Raw genomic sequence first — 21,607 nt, forward strand, 5'->3', positions numbered from 1 at the left:
GGTCATCGCGAAACGATAGCGATCCTTAGGCTCCATTCCTTCAAATCGTGGGCATTTTAGCAATGAATGCGAGGAATTGCATAAAATGCAATTTGGCGTTTCATGTGACGTGGTACCAAAACAAGTTTGACGCGGAAAGGTTATTCGCCGCGAGTGACTCAGTTCGTGACCCTGTGACGTATGATGCGCGATGGTGGGAAGCTTGATGCCCTTGAGTGTGTTCGATCCAGTGCTCGGGTGCGCGGTAGGAGCTAGCTTTGCCTGCAGTTGAGATTGGACACGAATCAATCTATTCTCGAAATTCTCTCGAAATGCAGCATTCTGCGTTGTTTCTTCCAGCGTGGAAGCGGAATCCTCTAATTCTTGTTGAACACTCTCTAGGTCCTTGCATAATGTTTCGAATTTTCTTAGGCGAACCTCCACTTGTACTTGATCCCGTGCGTGAACGAAACTATCCAAAAATTTCTCGTACCGAGTAAGGGACGCCAACAAAATTGTCCGACGGGACGCCAAAACAACGGGTGGTACGGGCATTGTGCAATCTTGTGTGTGTGTATGTGCGTGTGAGTGAGTGACCTGCAGTGTAATGCGTGATGCGGCAAAAACAGCTGTACGGTGCACGAAAATCCAAACGAAATGTGGTACGACACAGAAAACGGTGAACGATGGGTCGATCAAACTCGCGAAAGCACCAGAAATTCGAGCTATATCCTGGTCACGGCACCATGAAGAATTCGCGGAGTTTCGGATCGATGTGTGTTGCAATATTTACCAAGCGTCGTGTTCAGATTCCAAATTCGAAGAGAGATATAATTGTGTTTTCTGCCCTATTTATAAACTTTCTTATGAGTGTCCCCCACGCGAGCGACACTCACTCCTACTCACTGTATCCTTGAAATATTTCATGTATTAAAACTTGACGAAACTAGCTTTCGTCAAGTAGATTTGACGTCTAAACGTAAACAAACATCTAAGCGTAAACACTATTTTTTATAAATACAATTTTATTCCATGCCTAGAATACACCATAACCGCTGTATAAAAACTGAACCGCTGTACCAAAACCATTTGGAAGGGCATCTGTATTACATATTGAAAACTATCGGTGAAACTTTTCAACGCGTTGAAACTTTTCACAATAATGAAAAGTTCCCAATTTCAAATTGAAATTTGGTTTACGGCTAAGGTCAATCCACAATTTAAAATAAAATAAATTAAAAAAATAGCTTGCTCATAAATAATTTATAAACAGATCCTTCATGTAACGGTCTTTAACACCAATCCCTCTCTAATAGAGTATGAAAAGGATACTTATATCCACTATCCATTATCCAAATAAGAGCAAAAAACAGTTTATGAAAAATCTGATTAAAATCAGTTTATTATAAAATTAATCAAAACTGCAGAGGCAATAAAGCTAACAGACGATATCTGTCGTGCGTGCAGCGTGACACTAAGAGAACATTAAATACACAAATCCAAGTAGATGAGACAAGATAACTTGCAAATTGTGATGATTGCGCTGTAATTAAAGCAGAAGTGTGCTCACACTATTAATCAATTGCTACTTCCCTCGGATCGAACGGTACGGCCGCGGGTGGCTTCAGGGCGACATCTTCGTCCACTGTAGCAAACCGTCGCAACATTGTACCGCTAAGCCACGGCAAATGCACGGAGGCATCCATGTGTAATGGAATTATAATTTATCATTACACACGAAACGGACAGTTATGTTGCGATTCTGGGAATATCGTCGTGCGCTACCCTCAAGGCTGATTGAGGACCCGGTCGAGACACCCCGGCATGGAGTCGTCTCCCAACTGTGCGCTGGTACATTACGGTGGAGAACGCTTGCGACGCTTAAAACCAAAGCTGGAAAAGTGTTACTCTGTGCAGTTGTCTCGGTGGGGTGTGCATCGCGGTTCACAACAGCTTCTGGATGTGACGGCGATTAATCTCGGATCAAACACGGGAGATGCAGATGAGCAGACGAGAGCTGGCCTCGAACGACCTCACGCAACGTTGCCATCGGGGTGTCTCTGCTGTGGTTGTCTAATTATTATCTCCCACAGGTTTGCCGTTGCCTTATTATCATTCCGATGATCGTTGGAGGTTGGAGATCCTAGTCTGGACAGCTAGATAGGGATGTCATGGGACGCTTGAATCGGGGGTTCCAGCCGGGACCTCCTCAATGGTGTGTGGTTGGGGGTCTTAGTTTGCTAAATGGTAATAACGTGGCTACTGAGCGCGTTCAACGACAAACATGGTCATGATGCAGCAACAAGGTGCGACCCGTGCAAAGTGCTTACAAATTGAGTAGCAAACGTGTGATCACTTCTTGTTCGAGCTCCAAGACAGGGGGAGGAAGGAACACTTGAGAAAGGCTTCGAAAGAAGGCGCCTAAGATGATCAAAATCAGGGATCTTATCTCGATTCAAACAATGGGAAAATGTTACAGAAGAGACCTAACTTTGCATATCGGATCGTCGTGAAGGAACTTCGATGATCCTCTGGCTGGATAACAGAGAAGCCCCACACAAAGGACACCTGACGGCTCTTTTGACTGAGGCAAACTGAGATTAGAATCTACTCAGTTTAAGCAATATCACCACGTTCTGTTTCCTAATTTAATGGCACCTTTCCCACATAATTCTAGAAAATATGATTCACCTGTTTCATTCTCTCGCAAGAAACCCACCCATCTCTTCTTAAACCTAGACTAGTTACAACACGACGACAGCTGTGCAAACAGTCGTGAACTTCCATTTAATGGCACCTGTTTCGATGTCGGCCAGTGTTTCGGAAAGACTCCATGCTGCAAGCAAACCCCAGTCACCAGTCCCACCATTACCAAACCTATCGCCATCATGAATCATACACATCCAGTCCAGTCCAGTCAGTCCGAGCAACAAGGAGCTTGGGTCCAACGGTGTGTGTGACGCTGCCCTCGGCTGCCACGACGGATTCCACGTTCGCACACAGTAAGGTGCAAATGGGCATGTTTTTGTGTGGGCCGAAACATATCATCAAGATAGGCGGTGTGACTAGGCCTCGAACCAAAGGGGAGAGACCAGATTACCAAACACATTCCACCAGTATTTGCATTGGTCAGATTTATGCACACCGCATGGCAGCCTGTGGCCCAGCTTCCAGGGAGACTTCTTTGTACGCGAGGAGTAAAGGATTTTGGGGTTTGTGAAGGTAAACTTTCTGGAAAGGAATGTCTGAAACGGTTGGTTGCACTTGTCTGGATGAGGTTTTGCTTTGTTTTGTTGACACTCTGTTGCTTATCTGATCGCACAAAGAGCCAACTGTAGAGGACTGCAGAAGGGCATAAGAGAGTTTCCTACCAATCTTCCGGTTCAATCTGTCTCTAGCTCTATCGTGTGGACCTATTTTCCAGATGGATGTACTTTGATTCTTCGCAGACATCTCGTGCTTTCGTTTCAAGTAGTTGATATCATACGGAGAGCTCTAGCAATGTCCCACCAACGGAGACGGCACGTCAAAGCAACGATAATTGCACAATTATGGGCCATTTTCGCTCAGGAAACGATTCAATTAATGCCCCTCTCAATAATCGCATAGAAATTCCTATCCCTAATCCCTCCATGGCTTATGCAAATTCGTAGCTTTCCATCCATTTCCCTACCCAGACCTATCATCTTCGTGTGTGTCTAAGCACCGCTCCAGGACGCCGAACGATGATAAGCTAATTTTTATTATTAGACGCAATTACTATTTTTCAACTGCAAACGGACAGAAAGTGGGCTCAGTGACAAGGATTGAGGCGCAGTTCAGGGTGAAACGAGTTGGAGCATTACTCACCAGAGCAGAAGCTCGCTAACGATTCCAACCTAATCGGTTTGGAAACTCGAAAAGCTCGATTCAATCAATTCGAACCAATTCCTTCTTCGTGGCTCAGCATCGACGCAGACAACTCCGCTGCAGACGGCTGACAGTTTGGGACGGTTCGACCAAGATCGGTGCAATAAACGACCAACCAGAAGCACTCAGCCCAACTACTGGCGAAGCAAAGTTTATGCATCCGAGTGACATAATAATTAGCGCCGCGCCGACCAAACGGACCGACGGCGACATTCGGAACGACACGGACGACGATTGCGCTCACGATTTGCGCGAGATATCACACAGAAATGGGGTCGTTAATTATTGTAATTGTGTACTGTGTTTATACTCACTGTCCAGAGCTTCCCGAGCCACAATTAGCCAATGCTTTACGATGCAGCCGGAGCGAGTGCGCGTCTGTGAAATAATTTGTTTTTCGAAGCAACTCCTGGCTGAGGAAGGAATGTCTCCTCCTTACATGTAACACACTTTATTAACCTAAATACTTGCGCGAAAAATATGACTTCTGCACGATGCACGGCACACAAACGAGCGATAAAAAAGACATCGCGTGCCTCGCCAACGAAATCGGCGATCGCGATTTCATTTCAATAATGGACTGTTTGTTTTATGAAACATCGAGCAGCGAGAGCCTCGGTATCAAGCTGATCGGATCTCGACTGGTGGCTTCTTGGAGGGCTCGCCTGGCCGAGCCCGATCCAGCCCGACTCACTTTGGGGGGTATTCCTGTGGACACACTGCTACTGGAAGACGTCCTGCCGATTCGAGACCAACTTCAGACATTTCATTTGTGCCATTGCACAACATTTGTATTTAAATTAGCTGGTATCTGTTTCAATTCCCGCCAGCACCGAAAGCGGTCTAAATATATAGAAAATAAAGAATAAACCGGACGACCCGGGGAATCGCAAAGCTTCATCCCTCTCTCTCTCGCTTTGTTGGACGTGGACTGCGCGGTGGAGAGTTTGTGTGGAGCTCCAGACGACTTCTTGAAATCGTTGTGGGCAGAAGCGGTTGTGAGCAATATCTCCATCATGATTCGAAGCAGAAATTTGAACTAAAGAGGCAATCCTAGGAGCACTTGGACTTATGCTTTACTCGATCAGTAAGAGCCGGGCTAACTTCGCTAATGAAGCTCACGTGAACTGATAAAGCTGAGAATGTCTAACGCTATATGGGGCATTGTGTAGAGGTTTGCTTTCCTTGTTGGATAAAATATTGAAGCAATGCTATTGATTCCATTACCATTATAAGAGCTCAAGGTGGAAATAACGAAGGGACTTGAGTACTTCGAGCGACCAATAATGTACGAGGACTTATCGAATGATACATTTTTATTCGCGCTGGAATGTAGCGAACTACGATTGCAATTCCAATACAACATATTTTACACCACAGTTAAGCATTATCAGTACTTAATGTTCACCGGCTCTCCCCGAGGGATTTCCTTTTTTCCCGGCAGCAAAAGCTCACTCTAAGCCTTCGATTATCAAAGCTCGTTACTCGCCTCCTTCTTCGTCTTTAAACTCTTCGTGGGTGAAGGAATTCGTTTGAACTTCAAGATGCCAGATCGAAAGCAAAGTGTGAAGAGTCAGCAGGGGCTCGAAAAGTGTTCCTCGGTACTTCTTTTCGAGGGCAGCTTCTGGTCCCAGCATGCTTGAGCCGAATGACAGTTAGTAGGAATTGGTGAGAAGGACCGGACTGTGGATTGCTCAGGAAAAGAGTTGTGGCTGACGATAAGATTGCACATTGCCTGGGGCTGTTCAGGTCTAAGTTTAGAGGAAAAAACGAATCATATTTACGAGTGTGGATACGATAAATAAAACTGCTCAAGATTTTTTTAATATAAAAAGCACACATCACACTTTAACATAAACAACATCAGCTGGGCTTTTATCAATAAGTTTTCTACCGGCCGTTCCTCCAACTCCACTCAACACCATTCCAAGCGTATGTTCAATTACAACAAGTAATTAAAGCCCCACAACCATCTCGGAATATTAAACAAAGCACCTGCAATAAAGTAAACCCTTGGCATAATTGCAAACACGGCGCGATTAAGCTGAAAGAAAATAAAACCGCCCGCAAAGTCGGGTGTGGTCAGTGTGGAAGGAGGTACCTCACCGACAACAGCAACACGACAGGCACGTAGAACAACGACAACGTTTAACATATGATAATTTGATCAGCGTTTTGCTTTGATCATTTAACGGGCGACATTTATAACATCTGCTTTTTTATGATCTACCCTGGCGCGGCTTTGAGCGAGCGTCGTGGAAGGAGAAATCAATTACATGAAAATGATTTCTTATCACATAAATTAGCGTTAGCGAAATCAGAGTAGCTAGCAAGAAAAGGAGTCTGCGCACCTGTTTTATGGTCTCCGTTAAGCAGTAAACTCTTGAAACACTTCCGGTGGGGTGGTCATGGGATCATAAATTGAGTTCAGAGGTTCTATATTAAGCTTGAACTTAGTAAAATAAGCCAAGTTGCAAACTTTTTAGAGCAAGGTTTTGTTTCAACCGTCAGAAAAAAAGGTGTCTGAGATTTTGGAACATGTAAATCTGCCACGCGTCCAATGAATATTCATCGCCGGGGTACATCTTTCAATTACTGATGCAGCTCTCGTGTGATGTACGACAACTTGTAATGAAGTCACACGGCTGGAAGATTGTCGGGAAAGAGCGTCCAGAGCTCTTTGAGCCACACGCAACAAGGATAAGAGACACGCGATCATCTGAGCTCCGACTCTCCCTCTGTCTTTCTCTCGTCGGACAGGATATCCTTTCCGATTTCCAAAGTTGGTCTCTGTTGTCTGGGGAGATGTCTTTTGCATATCTTCCGACCGTTGCGTTGCATGATTTATCTCCGGATGACGCGCAAATCGCCACCGGTGTCAGGCAGACAAGTGAATTCGTTTCCTTTCAACCGGCGAACCCGTTTGTCCCGATGACGCACTCGGGTTACAGGTTCGACAGGAAAGAGAAATCAGCTGTAGAAACAAGGAACTCGGTACCGTAAAACCTGTCCCGAAATAGCTGGGGAACGGAGATAGCTGAGTGACAGCCAGATGACCTTCCTTCCAATGTTTGTTTTGTGGCTTCTGATCCTGCTCTTGTTTGCAGATTGGCGATTGATAGCGATGAAGTCATTTGGACGGACACACACACACTCTTCATCAAGATTGATCGATTGACTCCCCTTTATCTGTTGAAGGGGTTTGTTCAACAAAATGGATTGTTAGTTACCCGTCCAGTGTACACATCAAGATTCAGATTGATCTGGAGATAGTTTCAAAATAATGATTGAGAGTGAAATGATCGTTACGTGTCGATAGTTGCCTGATAAAGACCACACGCATCACCAGAACTCTGGCGTGTTTAATGATGATAAAACGACCACAGTGAGCCATTTCGTGTCTGCAGCAAACTGGAATATCTCACCCATATTTGGTGACCGTTCGGTGAGCGATAATTAAAACATGATTCAACGCATGCGAATGAGCGGCTGTCGATCGCAAACATACCGTTTAAGGTATCACAGCAATAGTTTTAGCTTCCTCGACCTCTATTTGTGCTACTACTTAATACTGAAAAGTTCTAAAATAACATTATTTGATTTAAATCTTCCGCAAGTACAGTTGGACTCTCATCTGTCTAACCAAGCTTTTAACGACCATATTAATAAACACCACCATTATGCTTCCCCCAACATATTGCGTTACACATGAGAGCTCACTCGCACCGCATGCGCAATCAGCCAATGAACTAGGCGCAAACCAAAAGCATGTGGTTAGTTCGCCATACTCACAACGCAATAATTGTGTTTGACAATAGTCATTAGCTCTAGTGAGTGAGTGGGGAAATGCACTGTGTTTGCATATGTAAATGGAGTTGATGTAACCAGGGAGCGAAAAGGCGTGGTTAATAAGCTAACCAAACAGTAGTTCAAGTAAAAACAGACTCTGTGGGATAAATAGAGCCAAAAATAGCGCTAGTGTGAAAATTAAATCAAATGAATAAAAAATAAGACCACGGAGGCCTCCAAACGCAAGAGATAAATTTGCAAAATCGCCTAAATGTATGCAATTTTGCTAACATCATAGCATTATCGCCACAAGCGAGACTCATCGTGGATGCGAAGCACGGTCTCGCATCACACAGCTATCGCTATCTAGTGACGAGGGAATGCTTTAATGATGGGCAAAATGAGGAGTAAATATCCACCCAGAGCAAGAGACAGTCGAATAGACGAACCCCTAGACATCGTGGTCGTGATTGTGCAGTGTAATAACTTAATTACAGATGAATGAATTCATACCATTTAATGCGTCAGTCATCTGAGAAGATGCCATCCCATCATCTTCGGGAACGTCTTCCCATTAATGCCTGTTTTTAGTTCCTGCAGAGCTGTTTGGCTCTAATCTTCCTGCTTCTCTCACCAACAGAATCATATGTTTTTGATGAGACAATACTGACCACAGACAACGACTTCCTTGCTCGGAAACATGGGAACAGGTTTTGTGGTGGCGTTGCTGATGCTATTGGAGAGCGAGTTGAGATGATTGGTGTCGGAAATGGAACCACAACCTCAAGCGCACACCGTAATCGATCCGCATACATTTGTGTGGCTGGGCGATCGGCCACAGTTTGCTGATGATTGTTTGCGGTAAATCGAACATTTAACAAAAACCATTAACGCCTTCTCACTGAGGGGCTCGCTCTAGACCATAGGAAACCTGTTCAAGACAATACTGGCCTGCTGGTGGTGTAGTAAGCGCACCAGTTTCACATTAATTGATGCGACCGGTAATTACTCACAAACAGGAAAGGTGGCCACCCTTTGTTAATTGGTGCAGCAGCAGCCCATTCGACCGAAGCGATTCCTCCAGGGTGACACTCAACTTGCTCCAGTTCGAAATTAATGCAACAATGCGCCTCGGGGAGTATGATCGGCGGAATTTGCGCTTCGATCTTTATGATACCGATATTCTCTTTCTTCGCCGACTCATCAGTGCAGGAACACGGAATCTAGTCCACTATTCCTGAGGATGAGAGGAACTTCTGCCAGGGACCTTTTTTTCGCTTTCCGTTACCATGCTTTTAATTAAAGGTTGTGAAGTTATGCTCGAGCGAAATAATTAGTCGCTTTTAACTACGTTCCCTCGGCAGTCCCTCCCGTTCGACCTCCTCTCTTCCAACGAGGTTTGATTTCGAAGCATAAAATTCCACCCTTAGCTCGGACTGCTCGATCGAAACCGTTTTCCATCATCATCCTCCTCATCAGAAAAGCGTGGCAGCGCGAGAGATGCCTTTTTATCAGCTCACGTTTATCATTCGAAAGTGATCGTTGAGTCGAGAAGGTGGTCGGAGACCGCGCTGTCGCTTCGACAAACACTCCTGGAGGCTATCTATCGGGTAGGGCTTTCCACCTCTATGCAGCAGTCGGCTGCACGGGGACAAAAAGATCAGTGGGCTGGTTGATAGAAGGGGTTGTTATTAAAATTCAATTTAAAAGCAGTTCCGCAAGGCACTTTAGCGGTATGCGGCATTTGCACTCGCTTGGGGTCGGCCCGGTCGTTGCGAAGCCGCCCGATGGTCAACGATATTGGCGGCCCCACATTCCGGGCGACTCCGAGGTTAGGGTGCTCTGGCACTAGAGCGTGCAAAATAGGTTGTGACGTTTGTGTGGACGTTTGGTTATTATCATTCGGCAAATGTTAATCATTGCCTGGAGGGATGATAGAGAGTTGTCTGTTCAGGCTTATCTATTTAAAGCTGCAGAATTTCTTCAGGGAATCATGTCGTCCACTGATCCAATTAAAGGAGAAACATTTTATCGAGTTAGCATGGACAAGGTTATCATTCAATAGCTAAACTTCTCTTTAAATATTTCATTCAATACGATCCTAATCTTAAAAAATCGCTTTGAGAAGATCATGATTAATTCTTCCCAATGATTTTTCTTCCAAATTTTGAATAAGAGCTCACCAGAAACTCCAGCTATTAGAAGTGCTATTCATTTTCTGATAACATATTAAACATTCAGTTTAGATACTCCATTTAAAGAACTTTTTTAATCAAAACTCTATTAGTCTCTCTGGTCATTGGTAAATTGCTACTTCACAGGTGCGATTTCCGTTCCCAAGCCGCTGCCCAACATTGTAGCAAACGTTATCAAACTCCATCAGCTTCCAAACGCTCATTAACTATCCCATCCTCACCGTTAGCCTCAAAAACCCGATCGAAATCGATTTTTCCCACACGACACGTTTGCACCAACAACTCGATCAAGCTTGATCACCCGTAAACTTTACCGATGGAAGCCACGGATGCCGCGAACCGGGGATGGAGACCGGGTGGTTCTGGTTCGATTTTCACAGCTCTCACTTAATAACTTAATTGCCACCGTGCATCCGTTTTGTCATCGCAAAACCGGACGCTTGGGAAAGTTCCCGGTTTTCTTACCGCCATAATCAAAGCAGCCCGTAGCGGACGTGACTGATGCTGACCTGTCCCAACCTTAAACCACACAAACGGGCGTACACCGGCGAGGTGCACGGTGACCGTTTGCAGCAAACACCACGCATTCACTATGGCAGAACGTTCGCTTGCATTCCACTCGCACGGGGGAAAACACATTCTTCTTCTCACGCGCTTCATTCGTGAGGATGCATTTGGCGATCTTTTCGTTCTGTATTTTGTTCTCTCAATCTCTCCCCTTAACCACATGCGAGAACCTGCTTGTGAGTTCAAAATCTCTCACCGTGTAACGGTAATACGCTGTTAAAAGTATTCACAACACCCAAGCGTCAATGAACCGTGTAGCGAATAACCTCCGAAGGACCAAAACCCTTAACCTCACGCCTTTTGCTCCTCTTTTTCTCCTCATAAAAGCCCATTTAAAAGATGCTTCAAACGGTTGGTGCTTGGCGCGTGGTTCAGATCTCACGATCGGTGCACGACCGGTACGGGATCAGGTGAGCGAAACTACCGATCCCTTCCACAGCTATACTCTCACAACTGTAAGCAAGAGAATGAAGAGAAAGGAAGAGAAGAAAGAGTACGGATTTTCCCCTCCAAATGAGAATGCTTTAAGCGTTGAACTCTCTCTCTTGCAATGAAATTGGCGGGTTCGTCGCTTGCAAATCCGATCAAAAGATTTCAACGGAGCAAGCAAATTTTTAATTGAGTTAAATAGAAATAAGCAAATGGGGTTTTTTCCCAATGTGTATTTTTTTTTTTATTTCGTAGACTTCTCAGCCTATACTATCGGGTTTTTAGAAGTTTCTTCATGCACAAGTTTTTTTTTTTCATATTCATATTCGTTTATTAGTTATCTAACAATAATTGCCTGCATAACATGAACCAGATACGTTACAATAAATAATCATCAAAACCGTTGCCTTAAAAGAGTTTTTAAATTGGTAACTGACATGTTAAATTCTATTAAATCGTCAAAATCATTGTATGTCTCCATCATTTGTGTTATTGGGTCGTTAGCGCTATGGTTTGTAGAAGAAAAATCCGGTCGTAATAGTTGTCGTGGTCTTAATTGTCTACCTGGAGCAAGGAAGTTAATTTTATCCAGAATAAACGGGGCGTTCTTCATGAATAAAAAAACAAAAAAAAAAAAACGGGGCGTCAATATTTTTGTTAATGGTCTTGTTAAGGAATATGCACTGTGCCGTCATTCTTCTATGTTCTAACGATTCGAGTCCAAATAGTAAGCACCTTGTCCGGTAGTCTGGACAGGCGACATTACGAAACCAAGGTAATCGATAAAAATTTTTTTTTTGTAAATTTGCGCTAAATGGCTTCTAATCTGACTATTCTATCTTGTTGACGCGGGGACCAAACTATACTAGCAAATTCCATGATGGGACGAACTAGGGAACAAAACAACGATTTTAAACAGAACGGATCTTTAAACTCTTTACAAACACGAATAACGAAACCTGGTACACGTAGGGCTTTGGAAATCGTCAGGTCAAGATGATTTCTGAAGCGTTAGGAGGAGCACTCCGAGATCACGAACTTCATTACAACGAGGAACGGATAAGTCTGCTATTTTATAGTCATAAATCAGGTGCGTTCCTTTTGTGAAGTAATCTTTATAATAAGCTCTGCTCACATTAGCAAAGGCAGTGATATTCATATATTTTTAAACGTATGTTTACCAAACCTTCAGACTATTTTGGAGCGAAATTGACGGGTTCGTTGCTTGCAAACCTGATCAAAAGACTTCAACGAATGAAAACAATTTGCTTCGAGTAAAACTGCAAGTAACAAATGCGTTTTGTCCTCCAATGCATTTTATGTTATTTTGGTTTGCTTGCCAAAACGATCTAAAAAAAATCGTTTCAGAAAATATGAGAATATCTTTGAATCATTCAAACACTTTGCTTTCAACATTAAAGTGTTCGTCTTATAAATGAATATTTTTCAAGCAATAAAACTCTCTTTGAGCGAAATATTTGGGTTCCATGCTTATGTACTCGATCAAAAGACTTCAATGAGCGATACGTAGTTTTGTAGTGTAAAATCGAATCAGAGCAACTTTGTTGAAAGTTATTTTTAAAATAACCTTTAAAATTTGCAAAACGATTGCATGCTCTAAGCGAGGTTTTTTTATTTATTTATTTTTTCACGAAGCATTAAAGCCTCTTGAAACGAGTTAGCCTAGTCGTTAAGTTACTTGAACGATAGACTTCCAAGGGACGATGAAGACATTTTATGTGTAAAATGGCTTATGCATGTTTCTAATTCAATTTAAGCTCATTTCTAATGCTTGTTTTGCTGATTTGTACAAAAAATAGATGATCAAAAAAAAAGAAAGAAAAGAAAATATTGCGACTCCAAGAACTGTTCAGTATAAAGATTTGCACAGCATAATTTCTTCTGTTTCTTCGTGTTTTTTTCTTTTCTCTCAAACCTCGAGAGGTCCGAGTCTGCCTTTACTGGCTACGTTTTATTAATTACCCGTAGCTAGATAATAAGTTCTGCGCTCGAGATAGTGTTATAGTACAAAGAAGAATTGGATCCAATTTTACTGATGGCAGAGCCATAAACATATCTTAAAACAGGTTATATAGTATTTTCCAAACTTGATACAATTTACCCAATTCTATCATTGTCACAGCAAATGCGCATGTGACTGTTGATACGAATGGAACGACCGCCACAAATGAGAAGAAAAAGTTGTTTCAATGAGACACCAGCGTGGATTGAGCTTCTATTCAATTTCCTTCCCATGCAAAAGCAACATATTCAATAAAGTTCCCCAAAGCAAACGCATCTTGTCTTCCGAAACGGACAGGACCAACCCGTTCGGATAACGTAATTGAATAGTGCACCCGGGTTCTGCTGCACACCGAGCATGCATAATCCATCGCACCACAAGAATGGCACACACACACACAAACGCACATAATGAGCGTATTAAATTAAAAGCGTGCCGACGCACCCACCGCACAAAGATAAATGGGAATCGAATCTAAAATGGACACACAAAGGCACGGTTCTACCGATGCGTCCCTTTCTTCAAAGGGTTCCGGTCGGTCGGCGTATGTGCCGAAGCACAAAAAACCCAAACCCCAGAAGCTACCGTTTTGTTTGTCCAACGGTTGTAATTACTGTCCACACACAAAACGGTGAAGATTAGTCGGGCCGCTCCATTCGCGACCTATATCGCGCCACTGATGCTGAATGTTATCAGGTGGGCCGTCCAGTGAGCCGGGTCCGGGACCTGTTTGCCGTGTGGTGCGATCCGCTCGGGAGACATAATGTTATCATTTGAAGGTAGCTTTTAAGGTTATCTTGGATGGGGGGTAGCGCCGAGAAGGAATTGAGACTGTGAGCTGTGGGAACGTTAGTATCTTTGTTCCGAAAATAGAGCGCGCTGGGAGAGCCATTAGACGGTCGGTAGCTAATGATCCATTACCGAATGCGATATTGCGTATCGGAGGTTGAAGGGCTACCTGTTGACTGTGTCGGTATTAAAGCAGTTGGGTGGTTTGATCCTGTTACGCACTGTGGTGTTTTAATCGCGTTTTCCACATGAGTTCCCAGGGGACTGCATTTCAATCGTATCCTCGCAATGCAAATCTTAAAGGAAAGTTGCTCAACTTGGAAGAAGAAGGATAAAGAGCTCTCCAGCCATTTTATCTTCGTGGAACTCCTGACAACGACCAGTGTGTGTGGTAACAGTCAGATTTCTATCCAGATGTAGCGAGAACCTGTGGGACAACAAGTACGGTGTCCAGTATTTGAGTTCAATAAGGCTTAGTTATCAAGTTCTCCTCTGACTTCAGGAATAAAGCCACCGCGGACGATCTCAGCCAGGTTTACATTTGGCTTTACCAGCTTCTTCGACTGGCATCCGTGGCGTGAGGATGAGATTGTTATCGGTGAGTGAGTTTCTGCATGGCGCACACACACTTGGGCACTCCAGCACACTTAAACAGGATGTTTAATTTTATTAGCCGACAGCGAACCGATCATGATCGCACTGTACCACGTTCCGAGCCGCCAGGTGGTGTCGTACTATCGACGCCAGGACAGCGATTGTATCGTGACGACGCTTGCGTTCAATAAGATTTCCGGCGAGCTGGTCGTGTGCTACTCCTTCACGGGTAAGTAGTAATTAAACGTCATTACGCGATTAATCGTTCCCGTCGCTCGGCGCTGTTGTAGATGGCACTGGGAAGATGTGGATTTGGTGGACTGGTCGACCGTCTGTGGGATGTGCTTCGATGAGGTGCTAGCGCGACGCGAAGCGTGTGCCAATTGGCAGTGTGTGTGTGTTTGATTTATTATCGACAGTGTTTTCATCGCTTCATGCTCTGGGTGGAACGAGATTTTCATAATCTGAGCGTAGATCCTTACATGGGCGGTCAGGTGTCGTTGTTTCGGGTAGATATTTTCGCTGATGTTGTAGGCAATTGGCGATTGCAATTGCCGGTTTGATTGCAAAGGAAGGTAGACTCAGCAACGTCTGACTCTGGCGTTGAACTGCTTATCAAAAGTAAATAACAAATTAGTCCAGGAAATCATAAATATACAAGTGCAATTGGTAGACTTCTTTCGTTTACAGTGATGTAAGTTCATTCAACAAGTATCTCCAACATTCAAACAATAAGAGTTTTTGACATAGCACACAGTCCAAATCATTCTTCATAACTCTTGTCGTTGAAACCTCGAACCGCTCATCGTTTAATTAGTGACGCACTTGCTTTATGACCTGAGACCACTTTTAGATAATCAATCACAGTTTTGCTCAATGAAGCAGAACATCATAAGAAAGGTGATTTCATCCAGCATTCCTTATACAGCAACAAAGTTGTAGGAACCATATCACCATTGCCGAATGATCGAATGACCCGCCTTCAGAAATATTGATACCCATTTGATTTCCCAGCTCACGACTCCGGCTTCCTTTCACCGAGACGAGTCCATATTTCACTTGTTCCTGGTGTAGATTTGTTTACTACCAGCCTACCGGTTTCTTCGAGCTTCGTTCGAAATCTCATTTTGCGCAATGTGCAATGTAATAAAACTAATAATCATGATCAAGTGCCCGATCACAAAGTCCGAGCCCTCGCGTAATTATTGATATTGGACCAGAAACTCTTAACAACCGTCCCATAAAATCGTCCCGTCCCGTGAGGCCATTGCGCTTTGAGCAGCGATACACACACCCCGAGAGGGAATGGCCTTTTGCTCATTCCGTCCACGATCGACTCGATCGGGTGCACACGGGTAAGCCACTGCCACTGATCAAAATGGGAAGCAATTTCCTCCGGCCAACATCGCTTTTAATGATACAAATTTAATAAAGCGAGGAAAATGCGAGGAGCAAAGGGCATCCTGGATGGGCAATACAATCTTGTGCTTCGGATTGAATCAAATCCCTTGTTTTCTTTAACCATCCAAACCCCGGACCGATAGATGTAAACAAGCCGCCTGAAATACTGGTGCTCGCCTCGATGGACCGTGTGGTGGATGTGATGCGCAATCACGATGACGTCATCGTACATCTCCTGTGGAGTCCGGATGGAAAACAGCTCGGTACGTGGCGTTGAAAGACCGTCATTTCGGAAGTATCCATTAATTCGATCTTTCCATTTGCTTTCCACAGCCAGCGTAGGATATGATGAAACGCTCACGATTTGGAACTTCTTCGGCATCTCACCGACGAACGAGTGCAAAAGGAAGAAACTGCAACGAGATGCAGCAGCGGCCAGCAGCAGTAGCTCACGGGCTGGTGGATTTGTGTTCGGTGATGGGCCGGAGAGTGGCCGGGATGCTTCGCGCATCCAGTGCAACCGTAACAAAGAAGCCACCTATCGTGATCTGGCCTCGAGTTTTCTGTTCAAGGCAATGCGCTGAATCGGGCGAACTTCGCGGGAGCGATCGAATGTGAAGAGACATCGAATGCGAGTAGGTAATTAAATTAGAGACATAAATAATTGCCCACCGCACCGAAAGGAAAATGAAGACAAGCCTTTTCCACCTACACACTTACAGGCACGAGATAAGGAACCGGCGTGGAGTCGCTAGGGGATGGAGTTCTTGAACGGGCCTCCTAACCAAGCTGCAAGGCTGTAAATCGATCGTTTGATATCGACTGTGTCGTTAATGGTTTGCTGAACTCGATACGGTGCTGTTTTACATCTGTATGGTACATTTATGTTTGTGGTGCCCGAATGTTGAACCACGCAGAATCACTTAATCTTCCAAAGTTGGTAGAGAGTTTACTTTAGGAAATATAAGAGAATTCTCTTATATTTGTCATTCCAGGGCAGAAAGCTCTTTATATTAAAGGAGAGTAAAAAGAAAATTAGTTGGAAAACCTATGCTCCTTCTGGGTGGATTGATGAAGGCATGCCTGAAGATCGTTTCCGAACGATTCATCCCAACATTTCCGACGAATCAACTGCTGTACTGCTGTACGCAACTGCCGCACCGCCCTAATGTACGTGTTCGGTCACTGTTTCTGCTTCTGCTGCTTGATGATTTATTAAATGGCTTCTCTAAATGCAACTGTTTCGCGCAGCATACGGTAACGGCTGAACCCGAGCAGCAGATAATTCCGGCCGGATTGGTTCTACGGATGTGCGTCTGTAAGCGCGATCCCTTTCCGAAACATGATCCCCGAGGTTTCTACTTAATATTAATCACAACAACAAAACAAGCAATCCACAGTGCAGCCGTAAAACCCGAGCCCCGATACTTCCATTCGAAACGGTTGCGAAGGGCCCGGTTACCCAACCCCGGACACATGGTCATGCCTATCATATTATTGCTTAATATTCTTCCGCACATTATGGGTGTGCGTGCTACGATCGCATAAAGCATCGCGGTAAACAGCATTAAACCTTCCTCCGCTGTTACTGTTGTGTGTGCATTCCTGGTGGCGAGTTTGTGTGCTGCCGGTGGTGGTTGCTGCGAGTATTTTTTTTTGCCGGAATGGAATCAATCGATCCCCGCCCGGGACAGGTTTCGCTGGGTGTTGTTTGGGTTGGGCTGCTGCTCATGTGTGCCTTGGTAAGTCTGCGGATGCGTGATCGATCGGTCACGGGTTCTTCCCATCCGGCGTGCAACGGAAACCCGTTGATCTTGATTGATTTAGATTGAGCCATCACGAATCGATAGGAAGCGCGGAGGATAAATATCGGTCTGCCTTTGATGCGTGGCGGTGAACCGGGTTCGGGATTCGGCGGGCCAAAGCAATGGGAGTACATTATTATGTAGTGAAATTTCCTTTTAATCATATTGCTCGCTGGGGCTGTTGGGCAAGCACAACTAATGATGTATTAAATTAAACTCGACTATAATTCAATTCCAATCAAAAGCGAGTTCTTAAAAACACGACGACGACTGGCGGGCTAGCGAAGCTGGGACTTGGGACGCTGGGCTGCCATTTAATTACAAACGCTTTATCAAGTGATGTGTGTATGATGAAAATATCTACTTATCGGACAACTTACCACCCGAGTGTGCTGTACGTTCGCAACGATTCGTTTCCGTTACCCTTTTACCGAGGCTTTCTAGCTGTAGTTGGTCGCCATTTTTTATTTCCAGCGTTCCTCCTATCGCGCAAAAGTCGTCCAGCGCGAATCGCTGGGGCGCGGATCGTATCGCTGATGAACGATCAGCAGCAGGTACGGTACAGCGTTAGTGCTCACCGCAAGACCATACTTTCGGACGAACCCTGAACACAACACACCTGACAGAAGCAGCTGTGAAGCCGTTGGGGTTTGGCTGGAATATTGGAAAGTGCATGTACCGAACCCGAGGACCAAACAGGGGCATCCGGATGGTGGATGGATGTGGCACCGGCACGAGTGGTAGCAGGCACGCAGAAACATTGCTACTTCCGCCCACGCCCAAAGCCTACTGCAGGTCACGATATTGACCCACCGATCCAATTTTTATCTGGTTTTACCGTCGAGCCGCGGACTGATGTCCGGCAGCTGGTCGTACAAGTTTATAAGGTTAAACCGGTCCCAAGCGGGCGAGGATAGCGAGCGAGTGATAAAAAGGATGAAAGAAAAAACCCCCGTGACGTCTTGTGGTTTGTAGCTATGTTCTAACTGATACGAAGCAAGCATGAACGGATTGTGGTTGTAATTGTTTCGTTTCCCTCGGCAACTATTAACGTCCGTAGTGAGTCCGTAGTTTTCTTTTATCGTTTTTAACCAATATTAATCATTGCGCATCGTGACATTGCATCATAATTGCACGCAATAAAACGCAATTGTTATGTTGTGTGAACCAGCTTCGATCAAATAAAACATTATGCCAGCCATAACTCATCAGCATTATTTCGCAAGAGCCATCAAGGTACGATCGCAAGCAAGAATCCCATCACAGACAGGCGCAAGTGCGCTATCCCCGCCAGGAGGACAATTAATGGCATCAAAGTCTCAGGTCAGCAATACGGCCAGGCCGTTCTTTATGAATAAAAAAAAAAAAAAAAAAAGTCTCAGGTCGCGCAACAGTTGACACTAAATCATACCGTTTACGGTATCGGAAGAGTCCACCTCACAAGCCTAAACGGGGAGGACCAATACCAATCGATATCTGAAAGGAGCGGATGTAGAGACAAATGTGACACCATAAATCATGCGCTACGGGGCGAACGGCGGGCTGATTGTTGGGATTTCTACGAAATGTTTACACTACAGGAATGGAAGCGGGCATCAAAAGAAAGTCGCTGCGCTTATCCATTGCTCAAACATTTGTTAGAACACGCAGTAATGATGATGATGTCGAAGTAGATTATATTCTTTGGGAGACATTTCTACTAGTATGAAGATGTGATCTAGATGATTGATCCTCTCGATGCACGAAAGGATGATGATTGATTGAGATGCTCTACTCGTTTTTGTAACAGCAGATGATTAACGTGTTTGATGTTTTGTCACCACCTTGACGTAGTTCTCTTCCACGTGCTCTACATCGCCACGAATTGTTGCAGTGTGTCATCCGCCTAGTCACCTTCACAAGCAACCTCAATCATCCGTCGTAATGGAGCTTGATGTCTCTGTTCGCGTACACTTTATGTTAAGCGTCTATGGCCCCTATTCCTGGTGATCGTCTCTTAATGGAGCTTCGTATGATCTTCACCACCACTTCCTGGAGAGTTCCTTGCCCGCCATCCACGCACTGCTTAGCAAATATTTTATCAACCGAGCGATTTTTATTGCTTGATCCACGGCGCAGCGTTTTTCTCGTTGGCTCAATCGCCTCTTCCCGGTCGGTTGAGGTGGATTTTCGTCTTTTCCAGCGGACGTCCATAAATCTTGCTGTGGACCGCGTGCGCCACGTACTCCACCACATGTACAGAACGCGATAGGGATCGCACATAAGGAGGGAGGAGGGAATTTCCATTTCCCAACCTGTGCGTTTGGGTGAAGTGTGCAGGTCCCTAGGAATGTCCCGGACCATGCATTCCATCTTTTCTTCTCGCTCTCTCTCTCTCTCTCGCTCTCATAGCATCACTGGGGAGAAATATTACAAAAGTAGTCGAATTGGACCATAAATAACACTTAACTTTAATACGGTGCAACCGATGGAAGGCGATGCACGGCAGGGTTTTTCGCAATAAATCATGCATTATATTAATGTGCATTTTCTTTTTCACTTAATTGTGGATATTATCGGGTATATTGCTCTTCTTTCGAGGAGGTTTCCTCGAATCCGTTGGCTCAAGATGTTTGTTTGGCTTAAGTTCCCGGCAGCAAGTCCTTTGATGTTCGGAGGTACATCCACCGAAGGTAGGGCCGGAACCTCGCCGTACGTGCTCAGGACAGTCGGTAGATCCGCCATAATCACGTATCAGCGATTTGGGGACATATTATTATAAATGTCCGTCGTGGAGATCATGAATGAAGGAGAAAGGAGCCGGGGGACCCTCACAGAATGATCGCAAGAGCAACACATTGTGACTGGAGTTGTCTCGACCATTGGGTGACATAGCACCAGACAGGTTGTTCACGTGGTACAAGGTGCATAACGGGCTTCCTGTTCAGGTTGAAAGGCGCCAAAGCTTGAGGATCATGTGATAATTATCACTTGTGGGCAATGGAGAGCGCTGGAATGGTGGAATGTTTAGGCAATGTGTCATTAAATAATTAACACGTTATTACCTAATATGGACCGGTGATTGTAGCTCTCCGGATCCCATTCCCAGAGCGACCATTCATATCGGAGTCTTCGCACTGTTCTGCAGGGAAACGTCGTGATGGTATGTCCCACTAGGCGCTTCGCGGCGAAGGAGAAGAAGTCGTGCAACAATCTTTCGTATAAACCATAATTCTACTAACGTCTTGCATGTTCCGAGCGACGGCGACAAGTTCTTCGGAAAACAAGTGCACACCTTAGGCATTCTGCGTCGGCTGTAAACAACCTGCACCATCATGGCGGCGGCTGTAAGGTTATTGGCTACGATCCGCCTAGCCGAACGATAATTAAGACATTTAACGGTAATTAAGCCCCAGATACCGAAAGCATCCGTAATGACTGATAATAGTTGTAGAAAATGCATGAAATATTAATTATTACACGAAATATGGTAAAGGAACAACACTATAAGCAGATAGTATAAATTGACGCACACGAACGAACTTAGAAGTGAATTAAGGGGAAAGTGACTTGACCAATGGATGAACTATGTAATCGAATAGGATGAACTTGTAACCGGACCAGTGAATAAACAGTATGAAATTGTAAGTCGAGCGCGCAACACTACAACTCTTTAACGTCCGTCTGATATCACAAAAATCACTCCCAACCAGTGATAATATTCTATTCATTTTGGTCCTCGAACCGGATCTGGTGAAGTCGGTTTAGTGATTTCGGAAAAAATTCACTACGTTAATTACCGTACACAGTGACGTGAATCATCTCTGTGTTTGTGAGGAAACGAACAGTTCGCTGTCTTGCTCCGCATATTGGCGCGAATTGCTGTGAAAGGTCATTACGTGCACGTGAACCCTTGTATGTTCGTTTGTTTTCTCGTGAGTTGTGTTGCGATTTATTCAAATCGACTTACTGGAGTGAAAGTTGTTGTTACGCATCAACTTAAGGCAACAGGCAAAGCTTAGCGTCCCGCGTAGCTTAGCTTCATCGGAAATCTACGCCATTGCGAAGCGTGGTTCCATTTTAACGGCCATCACTCCTATCGTATTCTAACGAAACTTGCATGCAACGCAGCAGGTTGTGAACAATTT

General features: G+C 44.6%; 1 protein-coding gene across 1 annotated transcript; it reads left to right on the plus strand.

The window, feature by feature from the left end:
- The first annotated feature begins 14,171 nt into the window (after positions 1–14,171).
- Positions 14,172–16,913, plus strand: LOC118507610 (protein cortex-like). The gene is made up of 5 exons (XM_036046286.1): positions 14,172–14,278; positions 14,354–14,503; positions 15,819–15,938; positions 16,009–16,314; positions 16,398–16,913. The coding sequence occupies exons 2-4, from the start codon at positions 14,371–14,373 to the stop codon at positions 16,257–16,259; spliced, it is 504 nt and encodes a 167-aa protein (XP_035902179.1). The 5' UTR covers positions 14,172–14,278; positions 14,354–14,370; the 3' UTR covers positions 16,260–16,314; positions 16,398–16,913.
- Positions 16,914–21,607: the final 4,694 nt, after the last annotated feature.

The sequence above is a fragment of the Anopheles stephensi genome, chromosome 2 (genome assembly GCF_013141755.1).
Source record: "Anopheles stephensi strain Indian chromosome 2, UCI_ANSTEP_V1.0, whole genome shotgun sequence".
Taxonomy (NCBI): domain Eukaryota; kingdom Metazoa; phylum Arthropoda; class Insecta; order Diptera; family Culicidae; genus Anopheles; species Anopheles stephensi.

Coding starts and splice junctions, on each gene's coding strand:
- LOC118507610 (XM_036046286.1), top strand. CDS start 14,371: ATGATCGCACTGTACCACGTTCCGAGCCGCCAGGTGGTGTCGTACTAT. Junction 14,504..15,818: donor CGTGTGCTACTCCTTCACGG/GTAAGTAGTAAT, acceptor CCGGACCGATAG/ATGTAAACAAGCCGCCTGAA. Junction 15,939..16,008: donor TCCGGATGGAAAACAGCTCG/GTACGTGGCGTT, acceptor TGCTTTCCACAG/CCAGCGTAGGATATGATGAA.